The following is a 14,276-nucleotide window of genomic DNA, read 5'->3' as shown; positions in this document are numbered from 1 at the left end:
CATAAGAAGACTCAAAAGCCACAAGTTAGCTCAAACAGTATGACATTATTTTAAGGATATGTGCCTGGGAATTCAGGAACCACCTCACCAAACCCATCTCCCACCCAGAAATCACCCCCCAGCCTCAGGAAGAGCAGAAATTGGGTGGTGCTCCTCAGCAGGGGCAGGTGGATGTTTAGGCTTAGGCTTTGCCATGCATGTGACTTGCTTCTTTTTACATTGTTAACTCCATTCTCTTGTGTTCACCAACTTCTCTACACAGCTTTTGCATACTTACAGTTTCTGTTCCTTTGGAATAACTTTAACTTGCACCTTTGAGGTTCTTTTCTACATCGTGACCTTCAGCTCCTGTCTCTAGTGTCCAGTTGCCAAGGAAATTTAACTGGGTCAGACTACCTTTTTATACTAGGTCTGGTTGGGTCATTGTCTAGAGTAGGGATTGGCTGTTCTTAAGTCAGGAGCCCACCCTAGCCCGCTTTGTATTAGCAAGTTTGCATGCAGCAGAAAAAGAGTTATGTGAGCAATTTCACTTGGAGGTTCACATGGGGTGGCAGCACACTTAATGTCTAACACACCAGGTTCATTGTGTTCATAACACTTCTCATTTATTTTAACAACACTTTTTCATAGAGAGGAGAGGAGCCCTTCAGCATGCTCATTCATGAAACAGAAGAGGCTGTACAAGTGAAGACAAGGGCTTCTTATGCAAGTTTTGAAAGATAGGTATTTTTTTTTTTTTTTGAGACAGGAGTTTTGCTCTGTTGCCCAGGCTGGAGTGCAGTGGTGCAATCATAGCTCATTGAAGCCTCGCACTCCTGGGCTCAGGTGGTCCTCCTGCCTCAGCTTCTCAGGTAAGGATATGTATTTCTTAAAAGTTAGTTTATCCATTTCAGATTTCATGTTTTCATTTGTAAGGATAAACTTTTCCCACAAATTTTCAACAATCATTGTAGAAACTAAGGGGAGAAAGTAATCTCAGTTGTTTTAGAAATGATGAAAGAGTTAAGCATTATTTACTTGAAGTGGGCAGGGAAGCATCTCTTCAATTGAGTGGTTACAGTTTAGGGGCAGTGGTTCCCAACTCTCCCATCAGAATCATCTGGGAAGCATTTTCAAACAGCAAAGTACTTTGAAAACCATTATTAAATAGAATTATGCATGAATTACTGTTTCAGAAACTTTAATGTAGTAGTTGGTGATAATAAGATGAAATTCCTCTGTTAGTAAAATTATGAAATTGAAGTTCTGCAGCATGTCAGGCCAGGATTATTGGAGATTCCTTGAAAGTAGTGTGTGTAGGCCGGGCGCAGTGGCTCAAGCCTGTAATCCCAGCACTTTGGGAGGCCGAGATGGGCGGATCACGAGGTCAGGAGATCGAGACCATCCTGGCTAACACGGTGAAACCCCATCTCTACTAAAAAATACAAAAAACTAGCTGGGCGAGGTGGCGGGCGCCTGTAGTCCCAGCTACTCGGGAGGCTGAGGCAGGAGAATGGCGTAAACCTGGGAGGCGGAGCTTGCAGTGAGCTGAGATTCAGCCACTGCACTCCAGCCCGGTCGACAGAGCAAGACTCCGTCTCAAAAAAAAAAAAAAAAAAGTAGTGTGTGTTTATTAAAAGGAGAAAGGATAACAACAGAATGTTCTACAACCAGAAGTCCAAGTGTGTGTCTATTTATGGGACCAATAAATAAAGAACAGACATTTGATTTGAGGTAAGGTAAAAGCCTGAAACATGGGATGGCATTCTGTTTTGATGGATTTTCATTTCTTCGCACTTCTGAGATGGCAAAGCCAACCACTTAGAAGGCTTCCACATCTTTGTCACCTGCCTGGCTCCTGCCCTCTGATGTACCTCTGGGTAGTAGGATGGAAATGGTGTCTGCAGAAGTTGGGGAGAAGGAGACTTTTGCACAGCCTCCATGACTTCTTTAACCCAAATATGGATGACAAGGGTCTCTGTTACAGGGGCCTCAGAGCACCTTCGTTTCTCCTCTAGACCAGGGACAGGAGGATAGAGATAAGGGCTGGCAACCAGAGCCTCAGCATCCAAAGATGGTCTGAAGTGGGACGGCTGACAGGCACATAACTTAGGGGAAAGGGAATTTCATACGTACAATTTTTGTTTTGTGGGTAGGAGGGCTTATCATCAACACTGATTTTATAATCTGACAATAAATGAAAGACAATAAATGTCTTTCATTAAAGAGTTTACCTAAATGATGTTCGATTATATGTATAATTTATAACATATGCATAGTTTGTTTATTCGGGTATATGTATAATTTATTGAACACCTACTATGTCCCAGCATATCTACAAAACTGGGTACATACATATCTATCTAACTGCTAATCCATATTTCCAGTCTTACAAAGGACATAATGATTAGTTAAGCCCTAATTTATATTTGAGGAAACTGAAGCTGAGAGAGGGTTAAATAAATTACCCCAAGTACAGCTAATAAGACCCAGAATCTCAGTCTCACTCCCTGGGATCCTGTGTATTTCCCTGAGTCTTCTAACAACATAAAATTCATATTTAAATCAACAAGTGACGGTAATCTGGTACTATAAATACTAAATAAACACTTCTTCATAACACTGTACCAGTTCGGCTTTTAAACTTTATTACTTTGCTTTCTTGTCCTTTGCCAACTCTTAACCTGGATAATCCCAGTTCTGTCAACATTGGACCAGGCTCAGTAAATAAACAAATGAATGGATTTCCAGGCTTTTTTTCCCATCTCTTCCTGCTTTTAGTCCTCTGAATCTGCTTCTTTGCTTACTGCTGCTTTATTTTACAGTGGTTTTGTCAAACCTAGAATACAGGACTAAAAATGCAAGGAAATTGGGTCTGTGTTTAATTTTGATGTTTCAAATTTTGAGCTTCCAAGTCTTTGTGGCCACCCAATGAAGTTTGAGTCTGCCTGTTCAGATGTGAAAGGTAAGGGCTGCAGCAGGTTTTAGGGTATCCCTTCCACCCACAGTGGCCCTTCACCACCCTGTTGTCACCTGCACAGGCACTCCCCCATTTGCAGATGAAGAAATGTTCAGAGAAGAAAAATGATGGACCAAAGGTCTGTTTGCACAATTGAAACTCTACCAGTGGACTATTCTATTTTCACAGCTACCTAGTTTCTGCTGATGATTTTTTTAAATGTAAAATAAAAGTGATACTTTCAGGTTTGTAGTTGTGTGATGAACTGGTTTTCAAAACACTTATATCATCTGATTTTCTTGCCCTCTCAACATCCTATGCAGCAGGCATGGGGCCAAGTCACCAGGCCAGTCCATGGCTGAGCACTCAGCTTCTAATCCTTGCTACCTCCCATATTTGAAAAGAAATATTTCCTTTTTCCTTTTAAGCCCAACATTACAAAGATAGTTTTTAAAAGAAAAATGTTAAGACTTTATTCAAGATGTGTATCAGGCATTATAACAAAACAGCAGAACTTCAACCTTTGGAATACTGTAATTTTACATCCCTTTGATGCACAGTCCAGTATACTATTTTATTACAGATTGTTCTATAGGGACTACAGAAATGAACTAGAGGAAATGTGCACAGTCACAATCCAGAATATCAGCTCTGGGAGTGTACACTGTTAGAGGATGAAGCACATCCTTTGCCATTTCAAATACTGTGCCAGGTGAAAGACTAGGAAGGCTCAAAGATGGTCATGGTTGACAAGCACTCTTATCACAAACACACGGACAGCTTATCATAGAGAACACATTTCAAAGGCCAGCAAAGTGAGCAAGCTATTCACACAAAGCCAGGAGGGATTGTGAGTAAACTCTCCAGTTCATAAGCACAAGTCCACATCTCACCTCCTCAGAACAGGTGCTCAATGGCAATTAACTAAAAGTTATGACATGAACATTACAGACTTTCCAGCTAGCATTTTGTAAACAGCCTGTGTCTGTAAGTCAGCAAATTAAAAACATTCAGTTGTATCCTCTAGACAGAACACCACACCACTACATGTACACTTACAGGCTTTCACATTTTATGTCAGTTCATACACAAATGTACAGCTTGTCAGATACGTAAACACATTTTGCCAGAAATATGACAGCTGCTCTCAGTTGTACAGTGAGTGTCTTTAAGAGAGAAACCGACTCCCTAGTCAACACTTGAAGGAAAAATAGTTACATTTACATTAAGACAGCAGTTTGGATACCTTCATATTTTTCAATCTTGAATGAGAAGTAATACAGCATGTCTGAGAATAGAGCGCTTCAAACTTTTTTTGGCATAGTTAAGTGCAAACTTGATAACCTGTACTTGTCACAACTTTCCATTGTAAATTGGTGAAAATATAGCTTGTTCACAATAGGATTTTAAACTGCTGCTACAGGCAATTTATTGTTATGGCAAAAAAAAAAAAATTGCTAAGAAGCTGTGTAAGCTTTTTTTTTTTTGCTCTTGTTTCTGATAATTCTGGGTACTTCCAACTAACAGGTAAATATATTTTAAAGAGTGTATTATTCTTCTGTCTGGAACTACTCAATGAGCACAAAGAAAACATTTTCTGTCTTCCTTAACAGATTTAGGTATCGGTGGGTGTGGGGCACAGAAAATGAGCAAACAGCCTCTGTTTATCCTCTCAGCCACAAATTCGCTTTTAGGTATATTTTCCTATACTCTTGCAAATTACAAAATCACCTTCAGAGGAACTATGGGTAGACGGGATTCCAATATGCATATCTGGCAACAATCAGCTTCAAATTAAACCCTTTCTGGGGTGGCTAAGGTCCAGCTAATGTATCATCAGCAAAGGCCTCTAATGTGTTTGCGTAGTAATGGAACAGTTTTTAATTGGGCCTGTTTATAGTTGATTGACAGTTCTATATGGTATATAACACTAATTATCTAGTCTTCTGGGCATATCCACGAACAAATACAATCCAAATATTATGAGTAACTGGGTTGTGACCACTGCATGCATTACACTGAAAGAAAACACCAACTCGAAGCACAAATATATTATTCTTACATTTCGGCTCAGCTCTCAGCGGGGAGAGCAGCTACCTCGGACCACAGTGCCATTTAAACCAGATTCTTTTCAAATAAAATTCTCAATCTAAGTGGAAAGCCCCCTCAGAGAGTGCCTTATTCCCCTACTAAGCAATCCAGGCTTGTATAAAACATCTGATAAGGCCTGTAGTGCCCATTGAGTGTGAGTCTGCTGTTTCTATTCTGCACAGGCCAGGAGGGGAACAGAAGGCGTGAGCCACAGGTGCTCCTGGGTCTGACCAGCAAGTGTAACCCATAAAGATCTCAAGCTTGAAAACCATTCTAGAGCCCACCATTTGATGGTTACACATGTGTTTCAGATGTTTGTTATGGCGTATCTGAAACAGCACAGTTCTCAGTTTTTTGTGTGTTTGTTTTTGCTAAGCTAAACAAGTGTCGCTAGAGTTCGCTAAAACAAGGTGCTCAGAGTGTAAGCTCCTCTGTCTGGGGAAATCAGCAGCACTGGTCACGATAAAGGAGAAATCGTCCTTTGTCAAGCACAGAATTACTCCTTCCAACAGCTCTACACGTTCCCATCCTCAAGAAATTGCGCCAAGGGTGAGCTACCTGCCTATCCCTGGAAAAGATTCAGAAGCTCCTAATTCAGAATCCAGGGAGGAGATGAGCTTCCTGTGACTTTTCTCTTATCCTAGGATGTTCCCCTGACCTCTCATCACACTTTACTGTGTTGTGAAATATTGTTTCTCTTAGTTTGTAACTTGTCTGGTCTTTTAACTAAACAACTATCTAAAGAATATAGACCACATTCCTGCAGGGAAAGGGATGTCTTACTGGAGTTGTATTTGGAAGCTTTATAAGCACATCTGAGACGTTCTCTAGCATCAAAATATTTTTCTATATTTGTTTTTTGCAGTTTTCTTACATGTCAGAACCTCTGGCAGCCCTTGCAAGTCCATTATATTAAAAGCCAAAAGCCATAAATATGTACATCATAGTTCAAAGTATTAGTACCAAGAACAAAGAAAGTTTTAAAAAATGCTTTGTTTGCATTTACAGGACTAAAAACTAAGTATGCAACAGATAAATTACAAATGTACATCTCAGCGGCATAGGGGTGATTCTCTTATCTTTCTAATTAACACACTGCTGTCTATAATGACAATCCAATTGTGGAAAATTACCAACCTCAGAAGACTTAAAGGTCACTACCCCCGCCCCTACTACCTTTCCCTTTAGCCTCTCCCCAGCAAAATAAAGAAAAGGGGGAAAAAAAGAAATCCTTAAAAGTGGAAGGGGAGAGAGAAAAGGCCATGTTTGTGAGGCTGCACACTCAAAGCACACCCAGCTTGCGGATTTCTATGTTATTAGTGAATAGCTCTTTAAGGCAGAGAAGAAACATTCTGTGGATCCGGTGCTGTTGGCTCATCTCACTCACGTGGTTTCGGTGGCTGAGGATGAGGTACTTTTCTTCCTGAAGCGAGATCGAAGGATTCTAGGCGGTGCCTGGTAGAGAAAACAGAAAGGTGTCCCTCAGTTTGGTGTAAATGTGGAATCTTGAGGTCAGCACCTGGAAGGCATTGTGTTGAGACTTCCAGCTCCTTTGGCCAATGCTGGCTAGGGCTGGGGTCTCCCTGAATCTCCACAACAGGAAGCAATCATCAGAGTCCCATCCCACATATCGCATGAAGCTGACCCTTTGAGCGGCTGATGCCTCCCTCTTAAATTATGCTCCTCGATCTCCCAAGGGAACGGTTGTGCAGAATGACACATCTTTCTTGTTTCCGCCTGAGGAGCAAAATGATCTTAAATGATTCAGCAGAAGAAGACATCTCCCCATCGCTTCCTTTGCTTTTGTTACTTCCTTTGGGAACCAGCCTAATGTTTTTTGGCACTTGCCTCAAATTTTCATCACCAAATTTCCAGTCCCCTTTCTGGATGTGAAACCTCTTAATGTACAGCACACCACACCACAAAGGCAAGCACCAGGTTGCAGTTCAGGTTGAATATCCCTTATCCGGAAATGCTTAGGGTCAGAAGTGTTTTGGATTTTAGATTTTTCTTTCAGATTTTGGAATATTTGCATGTACATTCCAATTGAGCACTGCAATCGGAAAATCTGAGATTCAGAATGCTCCTAAGAGCACTTCCTTGGAGCATGACCTTTGTGCATCATGTCCGCAAATAATTTCAGATTTTTCGATTAGGGATGCTCAACTTATATAAAGGGCTCCACCTCATCTCTCCCACAAATGACTCTCAAGGGACCCCTCTTTCCATAGGATACACAGATCACAGGAGGAGTTCCTATTTCAATGAAAGTGAAGGGGACTTTTTCTGGCACAGCACTCGAAGGGGTTCGCACAACTGGCCCCGACCTACCCTCAGCCCCCATATCTGTCCACTTCTCTGTATACACATAGAACTTTCTCTACACTGTGCCCGTTCATACCTGTCTTCCTTCTGACTGGAAGCCCTTCCCTCCCTCCTCTGTCTTGCATATTTCTAGGCCTCCTGGGGACCCAGCTCAAAGGTCACTTCTGCAAAGGTTTCCCGGAGCCCCTCTTGCCACTGCCTAGCCACATACAACCAGGCATTGTCACCTCCTGTGTTCTCTCATGTTTTGTACATGTCCCACAGCAGAGGACTTTGCACCCAGTGAGAAGGGGGTGTGTGGGGGCCCTGCTCACTCCCCACCAGACTGGGGACTTCCTGAGGGCAGGCCCATGTCACATTCACCACCATTTCCTGGTGAGTGACTCAGTGCTGGGCAGGCATGTAGAAGGGAGGAAGTGAATGAGCTAGAGAACAAGACTCAGGCCCTCTCATAGAATCCTCATGCTACAGCCTTACCACTACGAGATGCTTACCAGCCACCTCTGGAAAGAGACTGAAAACAGAAACAATGGAACCCACCTTTACAGTAATCTGCCTCTTGGCAGGCTGGTGAACAGTAAACAGTAAAGCATTTTGTGCAGCTTTAATAAACAAAAGCAAAACAGCACAAACCCTTGGGCCCTAGAATTCTTTAGGCTGGGCTCCTCTCCCCATCAGGAGGCTCCCCAGGCCAGATTGCCCAGGCCGGACTCCTCCAGCAGTGTCCAAGCCCAGAACATCCTTTCCCAAACCCTTTAACTTTAAAAGGGATGCATGTGCGCCTCACCTTGGAAAGGAACCTGATTAACTGCACATAGAGGTGGTCATAATTACAGTCCTAATGAATAAGAATGCTAGGCTGCTCAGTGTCTGTGGAAGGGAATATTTCAAGGCATCTCCCCATGTAAGTCTCACAAGGGTCTGTACAGAGACTTCCTGTTTGCTTCAGATGGCCTCTTAGGTCGTGATACTCAGCAGATGGGGAATAAGAGAGGAGACCTTAGGAAGCAGAGAGAAAGACTGGGGTCCCCGCACCTGTGCTTATAACTGGTGACTCCCTACCCACGTCACAGAGCAAGGCCCAGGAGGCTCCAGGCTCAGCCCTCCTGCTGCCAGAACTCCATCCACATCCTACAACTGACAATAGCATGTATGTCAAGGGTATTGGTTCTGGTAACTCTAAAGGGCTGTACCCCTTCAGTAACATTTCATGAATAGCTACTTTGTACCAGGCACTATGCTGTCTCTTGGAGATACAGCGATGAACAAGCTTTGTTCTTACTTATGAAAACTTTTCAAATAACACATTCTGAGTTTTCTTCCCTCAAAACACTCATTTAGGTTGCTTTTCACTTGTACGTCAACTTAGAGTAGTAGTAGTTAATACCTGGAAAAAACAAAACAAAACAATAAAGACCTAGATACTTTACCACTCTCCTATTACTTTCTTTCTTTCTTTCTTTTTTTTTTTTTTTTGAAAAGGAGTCTCGCTGTGTCATCCAGGCTGGAGTGCAGCAGTGCAGTCCCACTGCAACCTCCTCCTCCCAGGTTCAAGCGATTCTCCTGCCTCAGCTTACCAAGTAGATGGGATTATAAGTGGACGCCACTACGCCTGGCTAATTTTTGTATTTTCAGTAGATAAGGGGTTTTGCCACGTTGGCCAGGCTGGTCTCGAACTACTGACCTCAGGTGATCCACCTGCCTCAGCCTCCCAAAGTGTTGGGATTACAGGCGTGAGCCACTGCACCCAGCTCACACTCCTATTTCTTTTTTTGTTGTTTGTTTTTTTTTGTTTTTTTTTTTTTGAGACGGAGTCTGGCTGTGTCACCCAGGCTGGAGTGCAGTGGCGCGATCTCGGCTCACTGCAAGCTCCGCCTCCCGGGTTTACGCCATTCTCCTGCCTCAGCCTCCAAGTAGCTGGGACTACAGGCGCCCGCCACCACGCCCGGCTGGTTTTTTTTTTTTGTATTTTTAGTAGAGACGGGGTTTCACCATGTTAGCCAGGATGGTCTCGATCTCCTGACTTCGTGATCCACCCGCCTCGGCCTCCCAAAGTACTGGGATTACAGGCTTGAGCCACCGCGCCCGGCCTCACACTCCTATTTCTAAATGAAATTAATAGGATTTCCTCTCCTTGGCAAGTAGCTGCATGCTATCCAGTGGCTGGTTCTGCTTGTCTGATGGAAGGTCATTCCACCCCAGGTATTGAGGAGATGTTGGTGCCCCAAGAGACGATGCTCCCAGGACCCCCAATCTCCAGGGCACAGCCTTTGGAAAACACACTCCAACCCACAGCCCCAGACACTGTGTACCTCCAGGGGCAATTCCGTCCTTCGAGGTGCTTTATACTTGTACATGAAATCCAGCAGGTCTTCCTCCTCCTCGTCAGAAAACGCCAATGGGTTTTGGACCTGGTGAGGCTCCCATGCCTTCACACCACCCTCATTCACATCTCCCTCAACCACTTAATGTCCATTTACAATCTACACAGAGGAGACAAAGTATAGCAAGGAGGCATCAGTGCAGGGAGCAGGGAAGGGCAAGGTTAGGCACACAGCACAGCAAGCCAGGCCTGTGAGGACAGCTGAGGCCCCTGGGTCTGAGGAAGCACTGATGTTTTGGGGGCCTCCTTGCAGGGGGTCTGGGATTGTGAAAATGAAGCTGTATGAATCTCCAGGCACTGTGCATAGAAACAACCACAGACTCAGAATCTACTGAAAAGCTACCAAGGCGGCACCACTTCCCTGGGTGAAGAAAGAAGCGGCCTTAACTGAGACACATCAATCCCTGCAGCTCAGTCCTGTGATCCCACACCAGGTGAATGCTTAGGGAAAGAATCTCCTCTAGAGAAGATGGCAGCAGTGATGTGGGGTGGGGTGGGGAAGCAGTTTCTATGTTATACATACAAGCCACGTTGACAGTGTATATTATACTTGCATATTCAACTCCAAGCATTCTGTAAGAGACAGGATGTAAAATGCCAGGAGGCCTTAAGGGATAACTTTAAACAAAGCTATATAGTTTTTTTTTTTTTCCCCAAAGGCCCAGTCCTAGAGAAGCAGAGAAACCTAAGAAAGGAGAATCTGACAGAAGCCTCTGACGAAAAAAAAAAAAAAAAAAATAGCAAGATTCCTGTTTTAGTCTGCCTTGAGTACATCTGTAGGAAAAGCTTCAGAATTAATTCATCTCATTGAACCCACAGTATTTTTAAAATGTTAAATGCTAATACATACTCCATGTCATCTGGCTAGGCGGTTCTTAGCTGAGATGTAAAATATCTTCTGCCCCTACCCAGCTTATCTGATATCATACACGCACATCTTTCTATGCTTCATCTATTGTTTTTACCTAGAATCACAGAATGCAGAACTAAGGGGATCTCAAGCCATCTGGTCCAATCACCATGAGGCTTCCAAATAGAAACCAGAGCTCTTCCTGGGACACCCTGCTCCTAAGAACATATTCGGCCACCGAATGTGCTGTCTCTCCATCAACAGTGGACTTGCTAGACTATTCCACCACCAGGCGTGGAGTAAAACAGACAACTGAACCCTCATCTTGGGCAGCTTTACCAGCTACCACTGCTGTGCTCCCCAACAGCCAGCAGGAGGCAGCACAGCACCGAAAGCTGAATTTTAGGCTGGGGTGTGATTGGTTCAGGCTGGGCCTTAGTAAGTAAAGTCCTGAGATCATTGATGTTCCTTTGATTTTTTTATTATTATTATTATTTTTTATTTCTACTCTGCACTTCCCTCAGCTTATTTACTCTGGGTTTAGTTTGTCCTCTGCTCCCTTCCTCTGTCCTAATCAGCTGCATCCTGTTGAGCACAAAGACCAGTGACTCCAGGGAGCCCTCGCTGAATACTCTGACCCTCCCTGGCCTCCCCACTCTGAGACCCGACAGTGCTTGGAGGCTGTGCCACACAGCTTGTGTTGGGTGCCCTGGTCCTCATGTCAGTCTCATTGCCTTAGCCAACAGAAGGCATCCTGAGGTTGGGGGACCATGGCTGATCCTCCCTCAGTCCCTCTAAGCACCTGACCCAAGGCTGGGCACACAGTGGCCACTCATCAACTAAACTAAGTAGAATCCTGAAGTCATCTCAGTAGAGCTCAGCTCTCGTCCCAAGTCAGAGCTTGATACTCCCATTAACCAAACCAGGAAATTCCTTCTGGACACAGATACCTCCTGCCTGGCAGGAGGGAAAAAAGACCAAAAACCCTCAGACCAAGGCAAAAACTGCAGAAGCAGCCTGGCCAGCTCCACCCCAGCAGCAAACTCCATGACGTGGAAGTGGGGTAGGTGCCCGTTCGAGTCTGTGCCTCTGCATATGCTGTAACCTCCACATCCAGGTCCAGGACTTTCCCTGTACTGATGGCTGTGGGTGTCAGAAGGTGGCCCAAAGTCACCGTGAGATCCTCAGGCATCTAACAACCCAGGCCAGTCATCCAGTCTGGATTCACTAAAAACCCAGGCCAGTCATCCAGTCTGAGGCTGAGCAATGAACTCACACATTACCAAAATCACCATCATCACTATAATCTCAGGCTTTGTGCATGTTCTCCACTGCAAGGATTGCAGGGTAGAAAAGAAATGATCCTCCAGCCCAGTAGGAGTGATGGTTCAAGGACAACCCAGATATCCAAGCAGGATTAGAAACAAGTGCTCAGCTCAGCAGAGGCTGGGAGCAAAAAAGGTCAGTGTGGGTAGTAAGGGAGCCAGAAGTAGCCTCAGGAAGAAGCTACAGAGAGAACCTCCTAAAAAGAGAAGACCTCTCCTAGGAGGTCACTGTGTCCGCTGAGCATTCCTGCCAAGAGTGTCGTCTGTAACATTTGCCTTCCTCTCAGAACCAGTGAGAATAAACATTCTAAGTAAGACAAGCTTCCACGACTCTGGCTGGCTGTTGCACAGTGGACATGAATCTCTTAACTAATTGTATTTCCCTCTTTGCAGTGGTTTCAAGGAAGCCAGGTGTCTCGACAGTCTACACCTTGATGGCATGCATTTAAAATGTTCTTCTCCCCACTGATTCCATCTTACTTGCCCACTCCCTTTTCCCCATGCTTCAATTTTCTTACTTTGATTTGCTACTTTAGATATATTTCCACAAGTAGACCTAACTCCTTTTTCTATCAGGGAGGAATATACATGGAGAAATGAACCCCACAGAACACAGTCCCAAAAGAAAGGCACCAGGAGGAGCATGAGAGTGAGTAGCTGGGTAGAAAATCCCATGCTCTGCCTCCTCCGTGTTCTTGTCCCTGAAGATCTAAAGACTGGTGACCCAATAGGTCCTTACCCCTGGCAACAGGCCTGAAAGAGTATCGCTATCCATATCTTAGGACTCTAATTGGCTCCCAGAGACAACGTGTATGGAAGGAGGGTCTCCCACCCAAGTTCATGGCCATAACACCTTGCAAACCTCAGGTGATGGTGGCCACGGCCTTGAGCCTGCAGAGCTGCCACTATGATGCCCAAAGCTGGGTTGCTTCTAGGAAAGGGCAGGGTCTCTGCTGTCTTCCACAGCAGGGCAATGGGTGTGTGGCCTTGGCTGATGTTTCTGTATTAGCAAACGTGTCAGCGGGGTTACAGCAGCCAGGGCTGCAGGCTCCACCTCTTCTCTCTGTGGGGAAGGCAGGGAGGGAGAAACTGGCAGAGCCTCTCAGCCCTTTAAAGGCCTATGTAGCCTGCACTGGGCCTAGGGCCGCCCCACCCCTGCAGTGCAGTAGAACCTCCCCTAGGTTAGCAAAAACATCCCACACAGCACACATTAGCGGGAGCATTAATAGAAGGCAGCAAATGTCTGCAGAAGAGCACGCCTGTCTGGAACACTTACATCCACGTCCCCAACAGCACCGAGGAGAGAGAAAAGAACATTCTGTTAGAGAAGGGTCTTTGGCACTGAAACTCACACACGTGTGCACCATGCACGCATGCCCATCCACACACACATACACACTCACATGCACACATGCAAACACACACATGCTCACTCACTTCCCATGCTCTAAACCTCAGGCAGCTCCTCCTGCTGTAATCAGGACACTGCCCAGAGGCCACACTCAAAATGCAATTCTCTCTCTCTCTCTCTCAGAGGACAAAAAGGATGACTGCTTTTAAAAATTTTGTCCTACATGCTTGATTTTAAAAAGCGGGGAGGGGCACCTCTATGACTAACCACACAGGCAGTAATCCAGAGTTCAGCTCTATATTACATAGAGGTAGGCAGAGAAAAAAGGAGAGAGAGAGATAATAATAGACACAGAAAAAGAGAGACAAAGACATGCAGAAAACAATAGGGAATCAGTTGACAAATGGGGCAGGAACACAGCAAAGATGGGAAGAGAATGTTCTGGCATCTGAGATGTGCAGCTTAGAATAGAGGCTGCTGCCCTCTGGGGCCTCCAAGCTCTGTCACTGCCCTAAAAGGCACTTAGCAGCCTCTGAAAGGCCTCCTTTCCCCTACCCCCATCATAAATTAAGACCTGAATTTACAACTCCTAGAAAATGTTCCTGTCTGCTGAGGGATCCTGGGGCTCTGCATGGCCCCAGAAGTAATTTGAATCTTCCCAGGCTTTGGCCTGAGTGAGCGCCCCCTGTGACATTTCAGTGGACCAGGAGGAAAGTGTCCCCGACACCTGTGAAATCCTCTTACCGCTTAAGAGTCAGCCTATAGCCCCAGGTGCAAGACAGACCTCCCCCAACACCATCTGCCACCACTGCACAACCCAGTAGACTGTCAGAGCTGGGAGGACCAAGGGACACCTAATGGAGGGGGAGACCGAGGCCTGCAGAGTGCACGGGTTTTCCCAAGGCCTCAGAGGGAATGGTGTAGGCCAATCATCAAAGGGTTCCTTGCATGCAGACCTGAGAGCCAGGACACAGGTATTAAGAGGCCCTTGGAGAGACAAAGGCCAAAGAAAG

The 14,276-nt window shown here is 45.1% G+C and overlaps 1 protein-coding gene across 6 annotated transcripts in view; it reads right to left on the bottom strand.

Moving 5' to 3' along the window:
* Positions 1-3,385: 3,385 nt before the first annotated feature.
* REEP1 (receptor accessory protein 1) overlaps positions 3,386-14,276 on the bottom strand; it is a 124,068-nt gene continuing 113,177 nt past the window's right edge. For 4 of the 6 annotated variants that reach the window (XM_065526856.1, XM_065526857.1, XM_045368938.2 and 1 more), the window contains 2 exons: positions 9,667-9,818; positions 3,386-6,484 (listed from right to left, as the gene is read on the bottom strand). In XM_065526856.1, the coding sequence (XP_065382928.1) occupies positions 6,413-6,484; positions 9,667-9,818 (224 nt within the window). In that variant the 3' untranslated portion in view covers positions 3,386-6,412. The remainder of the gene's footprint in view (positions 6,485-9,666; positions 9,819-14,276) is intronic. The other 2 variants (XM_065526860.1, XM_045368941.2) reach the window with 1 other exon arrangement.

The sequence above is a fragment of the Macaca fascicularis genome, chromosome 13 (genome assembly GCF_037993035.2).
Source record: "Macaca fascicularis isolate 582-1 chromosome 13, T2T-MFA8v1.1".
Classification (NCBI taxonomy): Eukaryota; Metazoa; Chordata; class Mammalia; order Primates; family Cercopithecidae; genus Macaca; species Macaca fascicularis.
The sequence above is the reverse complement of the archived record's forward strand: the minus strand, read 5'-3'. Positions and strand labels throughout refer to the sequence as shown.